Raw genomic sequence first — 21,871 nt, 5'->3', positions numbered from 1 at the left:
GTATGTTTCCTTTTTATTTTTTATGTAACCACTCCCCTCTATAATGCCTCTGGCCCTGAGGGTAAACGAGATAAATAAATAAATGCTAGCGTAATGTGGCTGTCACTACAAAACCATATCGTTGCCGCTGGTACCATGCACTGCCGGTCTTTCCAGTCATTCCAGTCTTTGAAGTGGGTGACCGCAAATCTGCCTCTAACTGCCATCCTATTTCTAGTGTCCCGTCAAACTGCTCGAACACACTATGGCAACAAACCTAATGACACATCTTGAATCTGACTTCTTCACTCCTCACCAGCATGGTTTTAGGAAACACCTTTTATGTGAAACACAGCTTGCTGATGTCATAAATGACGCTGGGATCCATGGATAATAACCTCCAAACAGATTCTATATTCCTCGATTACACCAAAGCATGTGATCACATCTCCCACAATCATTTACTTCAAAAGTTTTCATTACTAGGAGTTTCCATCAACCAATAGTATTCTGTTGGATCAAAAATTTTTTTTCAGGATGCGAGCAGTTCACTTCCACGAACGATAGCCGCTCACCACTTTTTAGTGTAACTTCGGGAGTCCCTCAGGGCACCGCACTGACACTACTAATATTCATAATTTACATTAATGACCTCCCTTGTAACATAAAATTGGAATTGCGGCTTTTTGCGGATCATTGCGTCATATACTGAGTGATCAGGTCGAGCAACGATTTACCTTTGATTCAATCCGATCTTAAGACACTCGCCTCTTGGTGTAATAAACCTCTCCTCTCCTTGAACATTAACAAATGCAAATCCATATTGTTCACAAGGAAACACACTGTGAGTCAGCATCAACATAGTATTGGCTCACTTTCCATTCACAACGCATTATCCTACAGATATGGCTATCACAGGTAACTTCGATTCAAAACATCTTGCTGAAACCTCACGCACACTCTGATACCTTTGACTCAACTAGAAGGCCACATCCCGTGACAAAAAAACTGCCATATGTAACATTCATTTGCCCAAAACTAGAATATGTGTCATCCATTTGGCAACCCATTACAGGCGTGTCTCGCTGCTGACCTTGAAACTGTTCAGAATCGCGCCATCCGATATATAACATCTTGCTGTTCAAGAAAGACCAGTATCACCGCTCTGAAACAGGCGCTTGCCATTCCGTTGCTCATGTCACGCTGCATCATACCTTGCCTCTGTCTTCTTCGTCATTTGTATTATCACCCATGCACGAGAGGCTCAGAGCAACAGCCCCCGCACAGGACGTGTAGCCACCTAAGCCATGACCATAGCATTGCACACACAAACTGTTGCACCTTAGCACTAAATTCATTTTGCCCAGACGCACTAGCACTGGAGGCAATGGTAGCAATGGAATGTGCTACCAAATACCACCGTATCATGCATTGACAGCGGCAGCACTATGGAATGTCCCGAGAAAGGAATATGTACCATCTGTGTAATTAGCAGCAGCAGCTAGAAGAACATTGTACAGTGAAACGCCATTAATTGGACCAAGTAAATTAACTTTATTCCTACTCCTCAATTTCCTTTAATTCGGATAATCTGGACTGCCGTTAGAGTCCTGCCAAACGCCCATGTAAGACTATGACCTCGGGAGCGTGTTATATGAAGGTCTAGGAGCCGGCATCGGTCAATTGGGATGGGCTTCCGAGGTAGTGCCATGTCACGGTATGACCTCCTCAACAAACCGATCGCCCTGATATTCATCCCCAGGCCTGAACTTCATGTCACATTGCTTCCGACGCCCCTCTGACATGGGCATAGCTGCAGGAGCTTTGACATTCTGCAGGCTCTCGGCGATAGGCCGATGCAGAGTCTGGCCGTGTAGTTTTGTTTTCATAGCTTCGCCACCAGCCCGTAGCAGTGGTGGCTATTGGCTGCGCTTATCAGTTAGCTAGCCGAACTACGCGTTGTTTAGTGCGCCGATGACATTGTCACGGACATTTTTTTTTGTTTTGAAGGAGTCTTATTTGCCGCTCCAGCAAGGCTCTGAAATCAGTGAGCGCTTCCCTTGATTCCACCCGTATGATACTTCTGTTCTTCCAGCACACTAAATTCCACGCTAGTCACATACTGTTTGATATTTGTGCATTTTTTTTTATGTGCGACACCATGTGTGAAGAAGAAGCTCCAGCGCTATCGTGCCATTCTGTGCTGGCTACACCCCCCCCCCCCCCCCCCCCCAGTCGCGAACGTTTTCAGGTATGGCAGGTACGCCACCAGTCAACTGCTTCTTAATACTTCTTGAAGCAATTTTTAGTTCTAATATAAGTTGTCTTAAATGTCCAAAAGACTGAGGTACCAAATTTGAGGGATATTTCCAAACTCATTGGTGCAACTGTGCAACCTCTTTTCCACAAAACTAGTGGTCAAAACGGCTTGACAGTGATGTCATTCAGTTCCTAGAGACATCCTGAGTGCCATTCTACCATTTGTACTCATTTGAGACCTGTACAGAACGTGTGCCTTATAAAGGGTTAACTTGATGACAACGCAGTCGGCTGTGGAGAGGAAAATGATAGGTGTGAACGCTAAGAGGCGGGAAGAGAGCAAAGTGGGTTAGGGAGCAAACACAGGCAAATGACATCATAGTTGAAATCAGGAAGAAGAAATGGGCTTGGGCAGGCCATGTGATGTGAAGACAAGATAACTGGCCGTCGTTAAGGGCAACAGACTCGATTCCAAGTGAAGGCAAGTGTAGCCGGGGGCAGCAGAAAGTTCGGTGGGTGTATGAAATTAAAGGACCATAGACACCTAATTCTATTGGGTGTTTCCTTTTTTCAAATGATGCATTAGACACTTGAATACTTGGATCACAGTGTGGTTTTCGCCTGCGACCGCTAAATATTATATAATTGAATTTCTGGGCAACAGACTGGATTCCAAGTGAAGGCAAGTGTAGCCGGGGGCAGCAGAAAGTTCGGTGGGCGTATGAAATTAAAGGACCATAGACACCTAATTCATATGGGTGTTTTCTTCTTTCAAATGATGCATTAGACACTGGAATACGAGGATCACAGTGTGGTTTTCACCTGAGGCTGCTAAATAATATATAATTGAATTTCTTCTTTCATGCTGTTCAGTTTTGGTTTCATCAACCGAACGATGGCTGTGACGTGCAATTGATGTTCAGGCCATGTGATGCATGAAAAAAATGGCAATATACGTGCTGATACATAGTTTTAATTCGCAGCACTTAAACCACCCTGTTTCAAAAGCTACAGTTGCAACAAACGACGTATCAACAAGCTAAAATTTGGTGTCTATAGTCCGTTAAGAAGTTTGCAGGGATACGATAGCCGCAGCTGCAGAGGACAGAGTTAACATGAGAGACGTTGGAGAGGCCCTGCTGTGGGCATAAACAGGCTGATGATGATGAGGCAGTGCACTTCTGCATGCCACATGGCTTCTGAGGCTCAAGCTGATGTGTGTGTGTGTGTGTGCAGGGGCTTGCCAGGCTACTACGCTCCCTATGTGCCGACGCCGGCGGTGCCCTTCTACACAATGCAGTACCAGTGTCTGTACCAGCCAACGCCACCCATGGGCGTCTGCTGCCCCATGGAGGAAGGCATGCCGGCAGTAGCTGATGAGCCACCCCCCACCCTGACGGCCTCTCCCACTGCGGCTTCTATGGTGGGTGGTGCCTCTTTGTGTTGCGCAGACAGCGCATTTGATGTGCGATTGCTAGCTCTGCCAGACTGAGCACAACATCATGGGAAGGGCAGAGGCATGATTTCAGCATTTTTTTTACCACCCATGGGCTGTTGCTGTAGTGAAGTCAGCAGCATGGCAATACGGTATGCCACTGCATTTTGACCACAGCCCATGCTGCATGTATGTAATGTCAGTGGGAGGTTTTCAGTTCGGCATGATTTCAAATAAGTGAAATGTTTCAATCCTGATGTACGCTTGAGTTTTCTTTGTGATGTAGGTAACTGTGATTATTTTGTGCAGGCGCAGTTGTTCCGTATTCGACTTTTTACTGTTTATTGTTTTGTTCGTAAACCTTTGTTACGAATGTATAATCTTATCTTTGTTCTGTTGATGTGTTTTTTATGCTCTCATTAAGCCGTTGTGCATACCATTTTTAGTGCTTGCTTCTCTTAAACCAAGTTCACGTTACAGGTATGCTTCTGTAAGCACTGCTATCTTAAAAATTGTATCTGTATGCTCCCACCTGCTTGGTCTTCCGAGATTGCAGTATCTCCTAAATCAGTAATAAATAAATAAATAAATAAATAAATAAATAAATAAATAAATAAATAAATAAATAAATAAATAAATAAATAAAGGTGCACTAAAGAGGAATCTGTTCCATCAACTATTGACACTCCCTTGAACGCCAAGTGCGCAGTTCAAAGTAAAAAAGAAAAATTCTTGCAAAAAAGCACGCAGAATAGCCGAATGCTTTTGAATAGAGCTGCAGAGCAAACAAAATTGCAACCACCCTGTAGCATCCACGAGATTCTCGTTCGTCTCACCTTTGTTTATGGTGCTATGCTTTGGTATCGATTATAAGCCAATCCCCGCGCTTCGGATTTTCAAATTTAAAAAATAAGTCGACTTACAATTGTGCTAATACGCTGCTATGCAGGCCTACTTCAGCAGATGCTAACACGATAGTGCAGCATTGCTACCGAATAAAATGCGAATAGTTTAGCTGAAACTCGAGTCGAATGCGAGTTGAATATTTTGAAGAATATTTTGTTCTTGTGCAGATATTCAATGAGCAATCGTGAGGAGCAGCGAAGCACTACTTTCGCAGTTATGGCTGTATCGGTTAAAAAATGTAACACTGATCTCCGTTTGGGGGGGTCGCAACATCAAGGCAGTATAATAAAATCATCACTGTCATGTCATGCTTATAGGAAAAATACCTTTTGGTGTTGATAGTGCAAGATAATAAACTAGCGCCACATCTCAGTGCATGAGATGGGCGAGTGCTTAAACGTATTGGGCATGGTCTCCGAGGTCAGGCATAAATGCTGGGTTCACCTGGGCCTGTCTCGGCCCTGCTGATTCGTGCAATCTCTGAGGACACGTACGATGATTCTGAACATCGTCATGCTAATGGATGTGGCTCTGAACTCTCCTTCCCGCACATACCGACCATGGCAGCCTGGCAACACGCCGCGCATGATCCCTGTTTTTGGAATAGTCGTGCAAAAAAAATATGGCAGGCATTATTTGAACCTTGCGATAAATTATTCGAAAAGTATTCAAAAGCCTGAGGGCATATTCGATTCGTTTGGATAATCAAATACTAGAATATTCGATTTGGTGTTCGAAATTTCCTAATATTTGCTCGCTCCTATAGCAGCATGACTTGCAGCTGCATCGCACTGTCTCGTATCGTGACGTGAGGTGGTGCAGACTGACGGAAGGATGACTGTGGCTCGGATATGATCGATATTATTGCTTGCAAGTGAAACATGGGGAGCAGCATAGAGAGAGAAGTAACGTTTATTGCCACCAGTCAAGACCGCACTGCAGAAATCTTCCTCCGCGGCATGTCTATCTGTTGGCCAGGATCCCGAAGGTCACGTCAGCAAACAGAGCATGATCGAAGGGATGAAGATAGTGATTTTTAAAGCAGATTTTTCACAGAAAGAAGTTCACTGATTTTGTGGACTGGGTCCCGCCAAGTACAAAAAATTGGTCAGCGACTGTAATAGTCAGGATGCCTACCAACCGGAAAAACCGTGAATTCTCAAGGATTTTGGATAATCTGGAAAAACTCGGGGAAAACTCGGGGGATGTTTATATCAGGGAAAATAGCTGCAGTTCTACATAAAAGGAACTTAAGCCGCGATAATGCTGCCTCGCGTAAACAGTGTGGACTGGCATTGCACGGATTGTCCAGTGCGGCTTTATGCGTCTTCTCCTCAGAGGCCGCTGGTCTCCAACATTGTGCTGTCAATTGGAGCATCGCAGCAAGGTGACAAAAAGCTTTGCAGCACCACTGGCGCTGCAAAGCTTTTTGCTGAATCTTGAAGCGTACTACTTCGAAAGCGGACACTTTCTCGTGCCTCCCCGGCGCTGTGGCCAACAGCAGAGCGCGCGCTTCCTACGGTTCGCACGTGCGCTGTTCGACGGCCAGCGGCCTCTCCTTGTTTTCCTGGACAGCTCCAACAAGGCGGCAGTAAACGTTGTGCGACCTTACGATGGTCCCAAATGAACTCTTCCTCCCTGCGCATCTCCTTGATGGAAGTGTCCATTTCTGCTGCAGGGGGTGCACGCATGCGACGCAGGCGGCGCAGCTCTGGGAGAAAGGGAAATAGTTTCGTGCCTTTTTGTGATCTGCCAACACTAGCAAAGCAACGAATTCCGTCCGTACTTAGCTGCGCCGTTTTGAACCGACTTAGTTTTAATGACTGCTGTGGTGTCGTAGGCAAGCTTTGTGCGACATGTCAAGCATGACGGCCTTCAAGTACACTTTCGTCCAGGACTGGACGAATGCTAAACATTGCGAGTTTGCAGCCTAGACTAGGCCCGTCGAAAGTAACCCGAACGCAGCGTACTGTGCGCTATGCAGAAAGCAGTTTTCGCTCAGCAACATGGGAAGAAGAGCGGTGACAAGTCACGCTGAAAGTAAGAAGCACCGACTGGCCATTGCCGGAGCTGGGACACCCTCTATAGCCTCATTTTTTGACACCACCGGCCACCGTTGTGACCAATGCTGGGACACCCTCCATAGCCTCATTTTTGATACTGCCGGCCACCGTTATGACCATTGCCGGGACACCCTCTGTTGTCTCACATTTGACACCGCCGACCACCGTTGTGACCAATGCCGGGCCAGTGCTGTCAGTTTCTGCGCATCCTTCAAGTGGTTCAACTACTGCGACGGACGTCCAACCCGATCGTACAGTAAAGGATATCTTTCAGCGTGAATTGGAGGTCATAAATGCTGAAGTGATGTGGTGCTTCAACGCTGTTATGACGTACACATCACTCCGTGCTGCGGCGGCATCGGCTTCTCTGTTCCCCTTGATGTTCCCATCTTCAGCTGCAGCCAAGAAAATGCAGCTTGGCAAAGACAAGGTAGGATATAGTGTTGTCTATGGCCTCGCGCCTTTCTTCAAGGGGAACCTCATGTTGGAAGTAAGCCAAGCCTCCCACCTTGTCGTGGCGTTTAACAAATTGTTAAACAAAGTTGCACAAGAAGAGCAAATGGTGGACTTGTTGGTTCGCTTTTGGTCGGATGCAGAGCAGAGCGTGAAGACGTGTTACTTGATGTCGTGCTTTCTGGGGCGCACGCAGTCGGAAGAACTGGTGTCCGCTTTTAAAACTTTCATAGATGGACTGTCTCGATCAAAAATTCTTCAGATCCCAATGGATAGGCCAAATGTAAATATAAAATTTCTTCATGAGATCAAACAAGAAATTTGTGAATCCAGCGATGGCTGCCGTATTCTCGAAGTTGGTAGCTGTGGCCTTCATGTTGTGAACAATGCTTTCAAAACCGGATACGCAGCAACAGGTTGGCAACTCGTGGAATTTCTTCGTGCTTTGTACAACTTATTCAAATGCGTACCTGCCCGACGCGCTGAATACGCACGCATAACCGGGAGCAACATTTACCCTATGAAGTTTTGCGCTGCGCGGTTTGAAAATGTTTGTATAATTTTAAGAGCTATTGAGATTCTTCTGTACCTAAAGTGTACATCAAGTCGCGTCGAAACGAGAACCAACTGACCAGTTCCAGTTACTACGTGGTCGAAACAGCCAGTCGCGATCCTCTACTGTCTGCAAAGCTAACCTTTATGCTTGGCATTGCGGAGGAACCGCAGCCGTTCCTGGCCCACTTCCAGACCGATCCGCCTATGCTTCCATTTCTTGGCGCAGCATTGAAGAAGCTTCTACGATCACTAAAGAGTAGAATAGTAAAGAAAGAAGTAATAATGGTGGCGGACAGTTCGTTGAAGTTGATCCAGGTGGACATGGACCTTACTGCGATCAGAGTTGCGACGCCAAAGGTTGACCTTAGGTTTGCTATGAAGAATGCACTCTGAAAGGCCCCGAAACTTTCAGATTCGGCTATCCTAGGGTTCAGAAGGGACTGCGGCACTTTTGTGAAGAACTGCGCCAAAAAGATCGCGGAGAGGTCGCCGTTGAGGTTCAAGCTGGCGAGGGGATTGTCATCTCTGGATCCCGCGTGCGCGCTGATTCCCGATCTCGGCGTCTAAATGATGCACTTGAAGTTCTAATGGAGCACCAATGGATGACAGGAACAGAAGCTGACTGGGCGATGCGGTCCTACAAGCATGTATGCTCCCTAGCCTCGACGCAAGCAGCATTGAAAAATTTCAATAGGAGCACGCATCGGCTGAATGCCCTTTGGGCAGGCATCTATGGTTCGAACAAAGAACTGTTCACATTTGTGAAGCTGATTCTGTCTCTTTTGCACAGAGATGCGTCTGTCGAGCAGGGATTTTCTGTTAACAAGGAATGCCTTGTTGAAAATTAGACCACTGAATCGTGTATGAGGCCGTAATGTCGGCAAGAGGAGTTGCCAACGTTCAGCTGACCAAGAGGATGCTCCAAATGGTCCGTGGGGCGAAAGCACGGTGGAAAGAGGAGCTGGAGAGGACGAGAGCAGAAAGGGCCGATGCACCAAGGAAGGAATGGGAAAGGAAGCGTGCCGCCGCTTCTGTGAAAGAGCTTGATCTGAAAAAACAGTGTCGGCTGATGACGAGATGCAAGTGTCCCTCACTCAAACGAAAATAAACTCTCTAAATCAGTGAAAGAACACTGAAGCGTTGTGCACGAACTTGAGGTTGACTTTCCAGCGTTACTTTGAGGTTTGTCGCTCTTTCACTTCTACAAACTAAGGTTTCTACAATCTGCAGTTCGTCTGAATAGACTTGCTGAGAGAGAATCGTACTTGTGACGCTAAAGTTCAGGTCCTACACCATTGCGGTTACTATTAGTAGATAGAAATATCTCACATTTGAAAATATTTGTTTCCGCATGCATCTTCCTTTTAGTTTGTATTTGAAAATGTTCAATTCGATTCGCAGTTCGTTTTAGCATTTTTTCGAAGATATTCGATTTTTTATGCATTTTGCTAATCTCTCCCCCCTTTTTTAAATGAAATAAACACTACTCCTTACTATTCAAATAGGATTCAATCGCTGTTTTTATTTTTTAACATGCTTACTGGAGAGTGATACCATCAGGTGGCTTTGTGTCGGCTTGTTTTTGCATAAAACAAAGTACTGTGTCACTCGGAAAATTTTACAAATGTACTCAGGAAAAACTTGGAAAACACAAGGAATTTGGAAACGTCAACTTGGTAGACACCCCTACTAGCGGTCATGTAATGGCTTAGCGATATTAGTGGGTAGCTAAAAGATGTTCTGGAGACAGGCAATGAGAGGAACATTTTGCTTAGCAGCTTGCAACCTTGCACACAGCTGACATGCTTGGTAGGAGTGCAAAATGTTTCATTACCTCAAGAAAGTGCAAACATTTAAAGGCGTTTTTGTCAATCCATGCATATGACGTCAAAGCAAATACACCTGCGCCCTCCTTGGGGCGAGCCGACTGGTGGTCAAAACCAAGCACTCTCGCCTACATCGACATGATTGCAGATTTGGTGGCTGCCATTGCTGCTCTTGCTTTCCTCTTGCAGGTGCCCAGCCATAAACCGAGCTGGCTACTGTGTTTGCTAGCTATGTAGGAATTTGGTGAGAGCATTCTTTGGCTCTTTCCGGGTAGGGTAAACAGTGCGGGTAATTTTTGCAGTACCATGCTCAGCTCCCTATCTGCAGCCAGGTGTGCAGCACTATTGGCGGAGCACTGTAGTGAGGCCGTTTGTATATTTTGTGGGGGGATTCTGTTGTCTGCACTCATTGTCTTTCTGCTTTTCTCCCCTGCACATGCAGCAGCAGCAGCCAGTGGTGGTACAAAATGCCCGAGGAAAGAAGAAGAAAAATAGAAATGGACGCAGGAGAGACACTGCCTCATCACACAGGGACTCCTGTGAGTTCAGTAAGATCAAATCTTGGTTCAGTTAGTGCACATTCATTTCAGAAGTATCAGTGCAAGTCAGGTTCCCCTCCCTCCCCACCACCTTAAAAAAAAACAAAAGAAAATAAATAAAACTTTGGGACAGCTGCTGAAAAGCAGGCGGTGATTGCACAATTTGTGCTGCAAAAGGTGAGGCCTTATTATGAGTCACATGGCAGCTCTATCCAGCTTTATGATTAAAGCTGCTACCAGTGCTGCAGCACTACTTCGATGGAAGCCGAGAGGGGGCAGCACTGACACTCCCCATGAGAATGAACCGAGTGCCCCTCTTATACTGCAGCACATGGCAAACTGCAGAAGACAGCTCCGTGCAATAGAAAAGTTCTGCTGCTGACCAGCTTTTGTGGCAAAATTTTTTTCCACTAGTGCATACGTGCTTAAACTGAAAATTTCGCTGCACGGAACCTCATTTCTACACTCGTGCATGCTATGTGAGCATTCTGCAAAGGAACCCCACCTGAATCAAATGTGGTGTACGCATTTGGGAAAGTGTAGACAAAAAATAAAAATTCCACTTGCCAGTCGCAGTGCCTCAGAGTTCACAGGCATTATGCTCCGAAGTTTACTCCTTTTCGCTAGTATATTTGTGGCACTTGTCTGTGTGACTTTTTGTTCGATATTGCAAGCTCAAAGGGAAGGAATAAAGCCTTAGTACACTGAGGCTTGCCTCTCTCCCCCTTCTTTTTAAGTTTGTGCTTCAAAGAACCGCCTTATGCCTTATTTTGTTGAAATGCAGAGTTGATTTGTTGGGATTTATTCTTTATTGCGATTAACCTATATAAGCCAGAACTTCGGAAATTTAAAAAAAATTATATTTATTTATTTATTTATTTATTTATGCAGAATACCCCTAAAGGCCCTCGAGAGGGTATTACATAGGGGGGGGGGGGGGGGGGGGGGGGCGCAGGCAAATGAACAGAATAAAACGAAACCACAAATATAAAACAACAAAAGCAAAAATAAGACACTTCGCATGACATAAGTAAGCAAAAGAATCAAAAGAATGGCAGCGCGGCAAAGAACGAAGATTACTGCAGTATTAAAATTATACAAACAGAACACTAATGCAATGAATCATTTAATAACATACCCTGCAATAACATACCCTGTAAAGGAAGCCATATTTTTTTAGATATAAATGGTTTATTTCGTTTCACAATTCAGAATCAGTTTTTTATCGGTAGAAATATTTTTCTGAACACAGACTTTCAAGCCGTCCTACAATGTAGTACACCAAGCAAATTTGCTGCCTGTTGTGTGGGGTAAAGCTTCGGACATTCGTCATCGACCTTAAAATCATATTTCTCACTGTGCATGGTCATTACCTTATGCCAGTGCACCAGAAATAATTTTTTCTTGTAGAAATACAGTATAGCTGATGTGGTCGAATTTCAGAAATGGTGTTCAGAGAATACTGGTGGATCTTTACTAACACACACAACGCACAAAACTGAATGCATGCAACACAACTCTTGCGCAGGAAAAGTTTAGATCCTCTTGAACCAACGGTAGCAGGCACAAGGTTTTTCACAATAAACTTCTAGAGCTTCTGCACAAAAAAACCGTGTGTTACATGTAGGATGCTAGGCATATACAGGTTAAGAAACTATCAGTTGCTGTAAAAGCTGTAAAAGGGAAAAAAGTTTTCATCCGTGTATAATGCGAGGAAGGAAAGCTCACGGCAAGCATTTATTTGCACCTAATTTCGCGCTTGACTCATTGGACACTGGCATGGTGTACATGCTGCACTGGGCGTTGAAAAGGGGCACATGCCTCCGTGCTGGCTCGCTTTCCCTCTTGCGGCAACACACTTGATCAGAGAATTTCATGCCGTGAATAAAAAAGCAGCTCACACTCACAGGAGCCACGTGGTCCTCCGATCATCGTAAACCGGTGCACCGCTCTCGGTGCATGCACGGGATGGCAGCGCGGGTGCTGATAGCCTGTGTGCACGTTCGCGCTGCGTTCGCGCCTGCTTGACTCTCACACTGTGCACATGCCCAGACTGGCTGCGGCATATGTACAGCCAGCCAAATCTTTAGCTGGCATGCTTGGCGGCCGCGTTTTCCATGCTCCTGCAGCTTATGACAGAGCAAACTTGCGAAATTATCAAATCTAAGCACAGGCTGACTAAGCCTGTGCTTAATATTGAGAATTCCGTAAGTTTGTTTCGTCGTAAAGCGCAGGAGCACCGAAACAGCGGCCATCGCGTACGCCAGCTAAAGATTTGGCCGGCTGTGCGTACACACATGCACACGCGTCTAAAGTGTCCTTGGAGTCTAGGCTTTAGTGATCAGTGTCACTGGGTGTACTGTCTTCCTTGATAGAGCCCATTGTCTGAGATAACTTTCCATAGAAACTCTTCTTCAGCACCATGGAGTGTGTTGGATATCCTGCATTTCTTGAAAGCCTGACCAACAAGCTTCTCGATTTACGTGCAGAACACGGCTGGAGAGGTCCGTTTTGGCCATTTGGTGGCATTAAATCCTGGCTCTTCCTACCTCATCCAGTCCATGCAGCAGTGCTTGGCGTTTTCAGCGCCTATGATTACTCTCCTTTTTAAAAGCGTCAGAGTCCGCATCGTCAGCGTGGTGAAACGGTGTCAAAATGGAAACAGCCAACTGGCGCCACTGCTAAATAGCACTTGCTCTCGCTGGAAGTCTGATGGTAGCGCAGAATAGTGAGACTGGAACTGCGAATCTGGGAAACAAATGGTTTTTATGGTGGGCTAATGCGAAATGGATATTCTGCAGATGCTTCGTTTCTCTGTTTGCAAGGACTTGGTTACCATGCTTGCAGTGTCCTGCTAATTGCGTGAAAGCTGAGGGCAGGTGTAGAGACAGCATTTCTGAGGGTGCCTTTCTGTGTTGTTGCCTTGTTGTGGGAATGTTCATCACCATGGGCTAACTTGTTTACCACCAGCATCTGTGGCTGAGCTGCGGAGTAGTGCGGGTGCAGCAAGGGGTGACCGGGAAGAGTGGCAGGGAGGAGGAGTGGCCAGCCCAGACTTTTCAAGCAGCTCCGAGTTCCCATCACTGCCCGTGCAGGACTTGCCGCAGCGCCAGTCCCCGTCGGGCATCAGCTACTCCACCGCACTGCAACAACACAAGGCTCCCCAGCCCACCTCAGGGCTGGTGGCAAGCAGGGAAGCGTCTTCATCCAGAGGAAATGTGCGTGGTTTGCAGCAATGCTGTGGGAGCAGCAGCAGCAACAATGACACAAACAGACACCACAAGCGGGGCAGTGGTTCGCGCAAACACCGTCGAGGTGGTGAAGGGGGGAAACGGGCAGAAGATGGGGAGCCATCGACAAGATGTCAGCAGGAAAGGAGAGGTCCAAAGAAAGGAGCGAAGGTGGCATCCATCGACGGAGGTGCTGAGAAACACCAGTTTGAGGCGCCCGAGAAAGATGTCAAGTCAGAGCTGAGGCACCAAGTGGACACCATTGCCACCAATGGCTCCAGGTGTGTGGACCATCTTCTCTCTGCTTGTCTTAACTGTAATAGATTGGGAGATTATCCATGCTTAAGAAATAACCCGCTGCCACTTGTATACAGACACTTGTTTGTTAATCTGGCCTGGTTGCCCAAATGCAGTGGCACATTTGTATTCCGAAGGGAACCTTGTGCGTAAAAACAGGCCTTGTTTTGACCAGCAACTGCTTACTACACATATTTTGTACTCTGTTTTAAGATCCAATTTGATTTAGTAGTAACAGTGGTCTAACTAACTTTCAAAGATACCAGTCTGTCCTGGATATACCGATTGATTGAACTGTCAGAATATCCTCTCAAGAATTTCATGCAGAAGTATAGCAATGTTTGCATTGATCAAACTAGCGTTCAGTGGAACAGTTAATATATAGAACTGCATGCCAAGTGGTGCTTCCGTGATCACTTTTTGTGCACATAACTGGGTCAGCTGCATGTGCTGCGTTGGGCATTTGCTGGCAGCTCTGGTGCTGTAACGACCAGGTGAATGGGGGGGGTGCTTGAAGCTGGCCCTCGATGTAGCATGCTTGTTTTTCTTGCGACACTGCTGCCGTGTGCGGAAGGTGATGTTCGGTGCATCGCTAGTCGTGCAGTGAAGCCAGCCTATCTGACTGAAGCCTTGCGGCAGCTTTTAGATGGCCTGCTTTGCTGCTGAAGGCAACAGAGACCCTAATTTTCATAGCAATTTTATTGCGTTTAGAGTATAACAGAATTAGACGTATTATGATTGACGGTGGCTTCGAGATGAGCTAGGCCTATCAACACCCAGTAAGCAATATGCTGCCAGTATGCCAGTGGGCAGCATGTCGCTGCGGGGAGTGTGCCTCTAGCACCATGTTCACGCTTCTGGGTTACAGATAAGCTTAACTGTTGCCATGTTTATATATCGAGTTATCAGTAAACCTCAACTATTTTGCACTGCCCTTCAAGTTTGATATATCTGAGACTGACTGTATTGAAAATTTGAGCAAGGAAATATGCCAGAGAGAGTTGCTTTATATGTGTCGGTGCAGTGATGGAATTATACTTGTGGCAATGCTGAAGGACATGCTTGCTCCGAGGTCTGCTTAACTGTCGAGTTGCTTTCACTAAAAGTGTTCGGTCATGCTGCAGAGACCGGCAGCAGGTCGAGAGATCTGTGCTTTGTGAAGCTGTGTGTCCCAGGCAGAAATTACAAACATGTTGTGCCAGCCAAAAAGCAATGCTTTGACCCCCACCCCCTTTTTTTTCGATGGGATCTCTGTCAGTAGCATCCTATGTTCATCCACCAGCACAGACTAGATAAGCCAACGCAAATGGTGTTGTCGCAATCAGTGGTTGATGGTGGTGGTTTCCAGTAGCTAGTGGGTTTGAAAATTTGGGAAATGCTGCCGTGAGGTGCAGCTTCATGTGCATGGCAACCCTCCAAGGGGCACCTTAGAGATAACCATGATAGAGCTCTGAGACAGTAGCCGATGAAGTGGTGGTCCCGGATTCGAACCCTGGACCAGTACGAATTTTTCTTTAACTGCCAAGTTTCTGAGAAGGCTGTGTAGCTTTCCTCTTTAGCCATATGGCTGTGCTTGGGTGGATGCCAATGAATAATTATTCTCTTATTAAAAATGACCAGTATCAGAATCTCAGTGGCTTAACTTCTTATTGACAAAACATGCATGTTTGGCACATTTGTAGGACGTGCACATTTCGATAAATGTGCGAAATTTGAACTGCACTTAGTATTTTTTTTTCGGTTTCATTTTTCAAAGTTATCAGTCATTGCCAAAATACAACCCAAGGCGGTCTGGTACCATATTGCCAGTTTTTATCGCCTGGCCAAAAAATACGGAGGGCACTTAAGACTGCTTACACCTTGTGAGGGTGAAAGCATGAATGTCTAATCGTGAGTTTATATGTCGTCGGTTGGAATCCCTGTTGCGAGCCAGCCTCCAACTTGACTAGCAGCGATACGTTGGCAAAATCATGAGCGCTCACTCAGGATCGCTCAAAAAAGTTGGGTCAGCCTTTCAGCTCACTCAAACTTACAGTAAGTAGCATGGTGGTATGGGCCTGTTGGTTGCTATCCGTAATGCAGAAAAGATTCCAGCACAAATAAAATGCACACAGAAGACCAGGAAAACCATCCAAGACCAGCACCGTCCTGTCTTGTTTGTTCCTCATCTCTTGCATGCGTTTTATTTGCACTGCGAATCTTTTCACACCACAGACGCCCACGCTCACTCAAACTCACTCATTTAGGCTCACAATTCACTTGGGGTCACTCAGACTCACCAGTCCTCCATGCTCAACCACTCATAGTGACTCATGTCTCACTCACTCATTTCAACTCGTGCACCGCCGCTGTGGCTTAGTGGTTATGGCGCTCGGCTGCTGACCAGAAAGACGAGGCTTCGATCCTGGCCGCGGCAGTTGAATTTTGATGGAGATGAAATTCAAGAGGCCCGTGTACTGTGCGATGTCAGTGCGCGTAAAGAACCCCAAGTGGTCGAAATTTTTGGAGCCCTTTACTATGGCGTCCCTCGTAGCCCGAGTCGCTTTGGGATGTTAAACCCCCCGTAAACCATAAACCATCATTTCAACTCGTGACCCATTTTGACTCTCAACTTATCCGGGCTCACTCATTTCGACTCACAACTCACCTGGACTCACTCGTTTGGACTTGCTCACCCATTTCAACTCGCGACTCATCTGCGCTCACCTTGACTCAGAACTCCTATTAGCTCACGCATTGAACAGCTGAATCGTTTTTATGCCCAACGGCCCAAGTTACGTGCCTAAAATGCCATAAAAGTTGTTTAAAACACGGTGATGCAGTAAGCTCTTTACTGCACCTAACATGTAGCCAGGCCTAGCTGAGAGGTGTAGAAGCCTGTAGCTGCCGCTCGTGGGACATAAAGGTCTAAATTACAGAAAGCCACAGCTAATATCCAACGAGACCAAGAGCGGTGACTAATCAACTTTTCTCGCCTTTTAGTAATGTTCCAGAATGCAGCAGTCACGAAATTTACATACTATGAAACAATGAAAATGCTCTAGATCATCCTCTCAACCAACAGCTGTTCAGTATTGCGAGCGCGCTGGAAACTCGCATATATATGAACGTTAAACTGGTGCCGAGTCGGCATCATGAATTCACTTGGGATAGTGGGATTGTTCACCCTCACATCATGAACTTATCAAGATCTGGATATGATCCCACTCTCACCATAACTTGCACAAGACCACGCGGACGAATGTGAGGGGAACGCACATTCATGCTGGAACGACAAGGTGCCTTCTGAGAGAAAAGAAAAAACTTGGAAGATGCTTATGCTTCGTCTTTAAGAGCAGAACGCAGCAGAGTTATAATGTTGCCACCGCTTATCAGCAGCCGCGCACGGTGGTGTTGCTGGTTCTGCACGTTGACAGAGCAGCGATGAGCAGCTGCTGAAGGCCAGCACGAAAAGCGATGCGACAGAGCCGTGGCAGCTGGGCAACCTCATAATGTGGTGACGCTGATGATGCCGGCTTTGCCGTCTCACGAGCTCCTTAACGAGACCAGTGATGCGCTAGTTAGCCTCCGAACCGGCACGCAGTCGGTCTTTGCAGCCTGGTAGCGAAGCTCAGAAAAGGGAACTATGCGTCGACGAGGAGTCGACGCCCTTCGGGCCTTGCTGGAGCTAGCCGGTTGGAGGGGCCAGAAGCACTGCAAATCTGACTCATCCAACCTTGGTCACTGCTCTTTCATGCGCCGTGAGCGTCTGAGCAAGGCAAAAATTTTGAATTAGTCATATTTAAGAGAAATCGCTGTATGAATTAAGCGGCTTTAAAATACATTGAAAATATAGCCAGCCAACCAAAATTCTGAAATTTGTTTGAATTAAGCCAAAGTACGAATTATCAGTTTGAATTATCGTTAGTCTGCTGCAGTGTCTGTATTGATTGATCACTTTAGAGGCAACTTTCTCTGAAAATGGAGCTTTTGTAATCTAGAAAAGCTCTTAGAGTGATGTAATGGTGTTGCCACCTGTGGCCAGCTTTACAAACTGGTCATGTCAAGTCCTTTTTATTGCAGGTCTCTGAGGCTAGACTGCACTGTCATTCACTTTCGTTCTGCAATCACGGAGTCCATAAGTTTTTTTTTATGGCACATGGAGAACTAACTGCATTATCAGAAATAACTATTTTTTAAATTTTTATTACAGATACTTGAGGACCCTTGGGTGAAGGCTTTACATGAGGGGTGACTAATGACTATTGACTTTCACTATTGAACATCACGAGTTTGAGTTGAAGGAGGAGAAACAAATTTTACATTTAAACTCTTGAACTTCTCAGAATTAACAGTGGTGGGAATGATGCATCAACCTGTGCCATTGCATTAAGCCTGCTACATGCTGCAATAGGTAGCTGGGTTTTAATGAAATTGCACCATCATTGCACTGAAATATCTATTCCAGCAACCATTAGCTGCAGCAGGGTGGCAGAAGCCTAATATGCACAGGCATGACACTGCTTTTTTCTCTCTTGATTGATGAGAAAGGTGATTGACTGAATTCAACCCCGCCCTGTTTCACTTTCTGTAACCCTTCACCACCAACTGTTTGTGCGCACACTTTCCGAAATGAAAGGGGTGAGTGCATAGGCAGAGAAAAAAAATTGCTTTTAAGAGACTCAAATAATGCTAAATTTCAGCTCAGCTGGATTAAGATGTGACATGGCTTTCAGCAAAAATTTTTTGTCTTGATATATTTACATAAATTTTTTGAGCATTTAGAAATAATTTTGTCTACTCACAAAATTTCGCCGTTATATCTTCAGAATATTGTTCTGTATATTTTTCCCCTGAATCTTCTAAAAAGGCTGCCGAGTTAAGAAATTGTGCCAGAAGCCTGGTTCAGCATTGTCTTTCTGCTGGCATTAAATTTTTTTTTTGCAAGGCACAAATTTTGTTTTGAATTTTTTTGTGATTTACTGTCCATTGACTTATCTCGAGTGGGAAGAAAATTTTGAACAAGAAATTTAAAATTCACAAATTTAAAAATCAAAGTATTTCTTTATCTGCAGTCTGGCGCTAGGAGTACAACAAAACAAACGGGGTCAAAATGTGAAGAAATTTGCTCCACAAGGTGAGCATCTGCTCAGAAAACCAAAAGGGAGTGTTTCCCGTAATGCAGAGCCACTGTGGCTCATGAAACAAATTTTTTAGAGTAGCTCCCTGTCAACTCAGCAGTGAAACTTCAGGACAGTATAAAAAGTGAACCATACAATTGGATACAACAATTATGAAAAAAAATCACTTTTTTTTCTCCCATTTTTCGAGATATCTGAGCCGCGTCCTTCCTTAATCCGGCTTCTGTGCAGCACCATCACATATTCCTTAGGGTCAGTCTGTAACCGTGAGAAAGGTTTGCGATGCATTGCAGCTGATAAATCGATTTGATGGGCTGCACTCGTGCTTGCTATAACAACGCCATTAGCTTGCAGGCGTTGGTGAGTGGCGACACCACGGGCTCCCGAGCATCTGCAGGGACATCCCCGCAAGGGGATGATGGTGAACAGTGCATCACCACGGACCCGAGCACCTACGCCTAGCCGTGCATGGCATCGCCGTGTCTGGGGAAAAGGGGATCCTGGTCGTTGAGCCGATGCCGAGCGTTTGGACCTTTAAGGCCCCTTGGTGGAGGCAACACAACACTTTGGTCCCAGCTTCCTGTAGACGGCACCTCCGGCCTGACCCGACTGGGGAAATCGGCAATCGCTTTTTCCTGTCCTCCCCTCCATCTTTCGCTTTCTTATCATCTTTCTTACAACTTTCCTGTCTCCTCCTCCCTTCCGGTTTTTTCACTTTTCATAGGTGGCGAGGGTTAACCTTGTGTCGCTAACTGCCCTGAGTTGTGTCATATTTGGTTATAGTTAGGGTGTACAGCTGGCGTGGGCAGGGCTTGCTAGCAAGTTCCTGTCCCGTCCCCTAGTTGGGCTCCATGATGGGTGGCTGGCACTAAACTAAATTTTTTATGGCTCCCCCTTTTCCAAACCTGATCGCTCTCCAAAAAGAGGGAGGAATGAAGCAGCAGATTTTTTCTCAAAAAAGAGACAAACCTTTCTAAAGTTCCACGTAATCCACAGGGAAAGTGACGGAAAACAAGCAAGAATAATATCCCCATTCCTTGTGTCAAAACGCTTAACCGATACCTTGGGCCCTGGCTACAAGGTCTCAAAAATAGCCAGCGGCGACTTACTTCTTGAACTGCGCGACAGCATCCAGTGTTCCAAACTCTCAAACATTGCGTCTGTAGGGGGCGTCTCTCTCTCCGTAACCTCCCTCCGATCTCTAAACACAGTCCGAGGCGTAATCTCTGAATCTGACTTTATCCACCTCACAGAAGCCGAAATGCTTCAAGGACTATCTGACCAAAATGTAATTGACGTTCACAGGATCAAAATCCGCAAGAACAACAAAGAAATAGATACTAAACACATGGTCCTTATATTTAACACCAGCACTTTGCCTGAAACTATCTAGGTTGGATACCTGAAGGTCAATGTCAGACACTACATACCCAGTCCCCGCCGATGTTTCAATTGTCAGAAGTTTGGCCACGGTTCACAAAGTTGCCACGGCTGAAAAACTTGCACGCAATGCGCTTCGAAGGACCGCCATTCTGAGGAATGTGACACAGCACTACTCTGCGCAAACTGCGAAGGAGACCACGCTGTGTACTCTAGGGCGTGTCCGTCCTGGAAAAAAGAAAAAGAAATAATCATAAACACAAAGGAAAACATTTCATTCAAAGAAGCAAGGAAGCGTTTTGCGCTTACCAACACATTCTCTTTCACAGCAAAACCCAACTTCGCTGATGTGGTGCGCAGGGGCGTAGCACCACACAGCACTCCGGCACCTGCACCTCCGGCAGGGACAGCGAAGGCTGCTCTGCCACCCTCAAAGCTGGGAGCACCAGTCCATGGGTTGGCATCCCGCAGTTCTTCCCCCTGTCGGGGGAGGCTTAAAACTAACACGACCGCGGCTTCTCCGCGGTCCTCCAGCACCTCTGGTGAGGTGATGGATACAACTCCCACTCCGCCTTCTTTACAGCGGCGGAACAACTCTCTCGAGCGAAAAAAAGGCAGACCCCTCAAAACGGGTCCAGAACATAAGTAAACCCCATATCATTCCCACCTCAAAACATAAACATGGCTTTTTTAGTTCAGTGGAACTCTAGAGGCCTGTTGAGGAATTACAGTGACATAACAGATATTTTAGGGTCAATGTTGCTCATAGCCTTATGTCTTCAGGAAACCAATCTAGGTCCACAACGTATGAATATCCTGAAACATTATAAAACTTTTCGACGCGATCGCGAGCAGGCAAATAGACTCTCAGGAGGCGTCGCGATCGTCGTTCGAAGCAGCGTCCCTGCTCGAGAAATCAAAATCAAAACAAAACTTGAAGGCACTGCGGTCAGCATCGTCAGCTATAAAACAATTACAATTATGTTCTGTATATATTCCTCGACATTTTACATTAACAGTTCATCATCTACAAGATCTCAATCATGAGCTTCCACAACCATATCTAGTAGTTGGGGATTTTAACGCTCACTGCCCTTTTTGGAAACGAGCACTGTGACTCTAGGGGCCAAATAATCGAAGATTTTATCCTCACAAATGCCGCCGCAGTGGCTGAGTGGTTATGGCGCTCGGCTGCTGGCCCGAAAGACGCGGGTTCGATCCCGGCCGCGGCGGTCGAATTTCGTTGGAGGCGAAATTCTAGAGGCCCGTGTACTGTGCGATGTCAGTGCACATTAAAGAACCCCAGGTGGTCGAAATTTCTGGAGCCCTTCACTACGGCGTCCCTCATAGCCTGAGTCGCTTTGGGACGTTAAACCCTCATAAACCATAAACCTTTATCCTCACAAATAATGTCTTTTAAATGTAGAAAAGGCCACATACTGCTCCCCTACCTTGGGGAAAATGACGTGTTTAGATTTGTCGCTTACTTTACCTTCCGTATTTAGCGATTTTAAATGGTATGTCATTGACAACCCATATGGCAGGGATAACCTCCCTGTACTAACCAGTTTATATCTCCACCGAAAATAATCCCCACAAAACCACGACACTGGAAGCTGCATCTAGCAGACTGGGAACTATATTGAGCAAGAGCCACTTTACAAAATATAGATATAGAAAACCTGAGCATCAATCAAATAAACGAAAAGTTCACCATTTGTATCGTAACGGCTGCAGAGTTAGCTATTCTGCAGTCTTTTGGAGTAGTCCAACAAAACCACAAAGTGTGGTGGACAAACAACTGCAAGGAAGCAAAAAACAACAAAATA

General features: G+C 45.9%; 1 protein-coding gene across 7 annotated transcripts in view; it reads left to right on the top strand.

Moving 5' to 3' along the window:
- The window catches only part of Sbp2 (SECIS-binding protein 2), a 169,031-nt gene that overhangs the window by 10,366 nt on the left and 136,794 nt on the right, over positions 1-21,871 (top strand). For 4 of the 7 annotated variants that reach the window (XM_077668244.1, XM_077668241.1, XM_077668239.1 and 1 more), the window contains 3 exons: positions 3,475-3,661; positions 9,919-10,015; positions 12,986-13,526. In XM_077668244.1, the coding sequence (XP_077524370.1) occupies positions 3,475-3,661; positions 9,919-10,015; positions 12,986-13,526 (825 nt within the window). Of the gene's footprint in view, positions 1-3,474; positions 3,662-9,918; positions 10,025-12,985; positions 13,527-21,871 lie in introns of all 7 variants that reach the window. The other 3 variants (XM_077668240.1, XM_077668238.1, XM_077668242.1) reach the window with 1 other exon arrangement.

This window comes from Amblyomma americanum, chromosome 6 (genome assembly GCF_052857255.1).
Source record: "Amblyomma americanum isolate KBUSLIRL-KWMA chromosome 6, ASM5285725v1, whole genome shotgun sequence".
NCBI lineage: Eukaryota > Metazoa > Arthropoda > Arachnida > Ixodida > Ixodidae > Amblyomma > Amblyomma americanum.
Note: the sequence above shows the minus strand (reverse complement) of the source record. Positions and strands in the feature narration are given on the sequence as shown.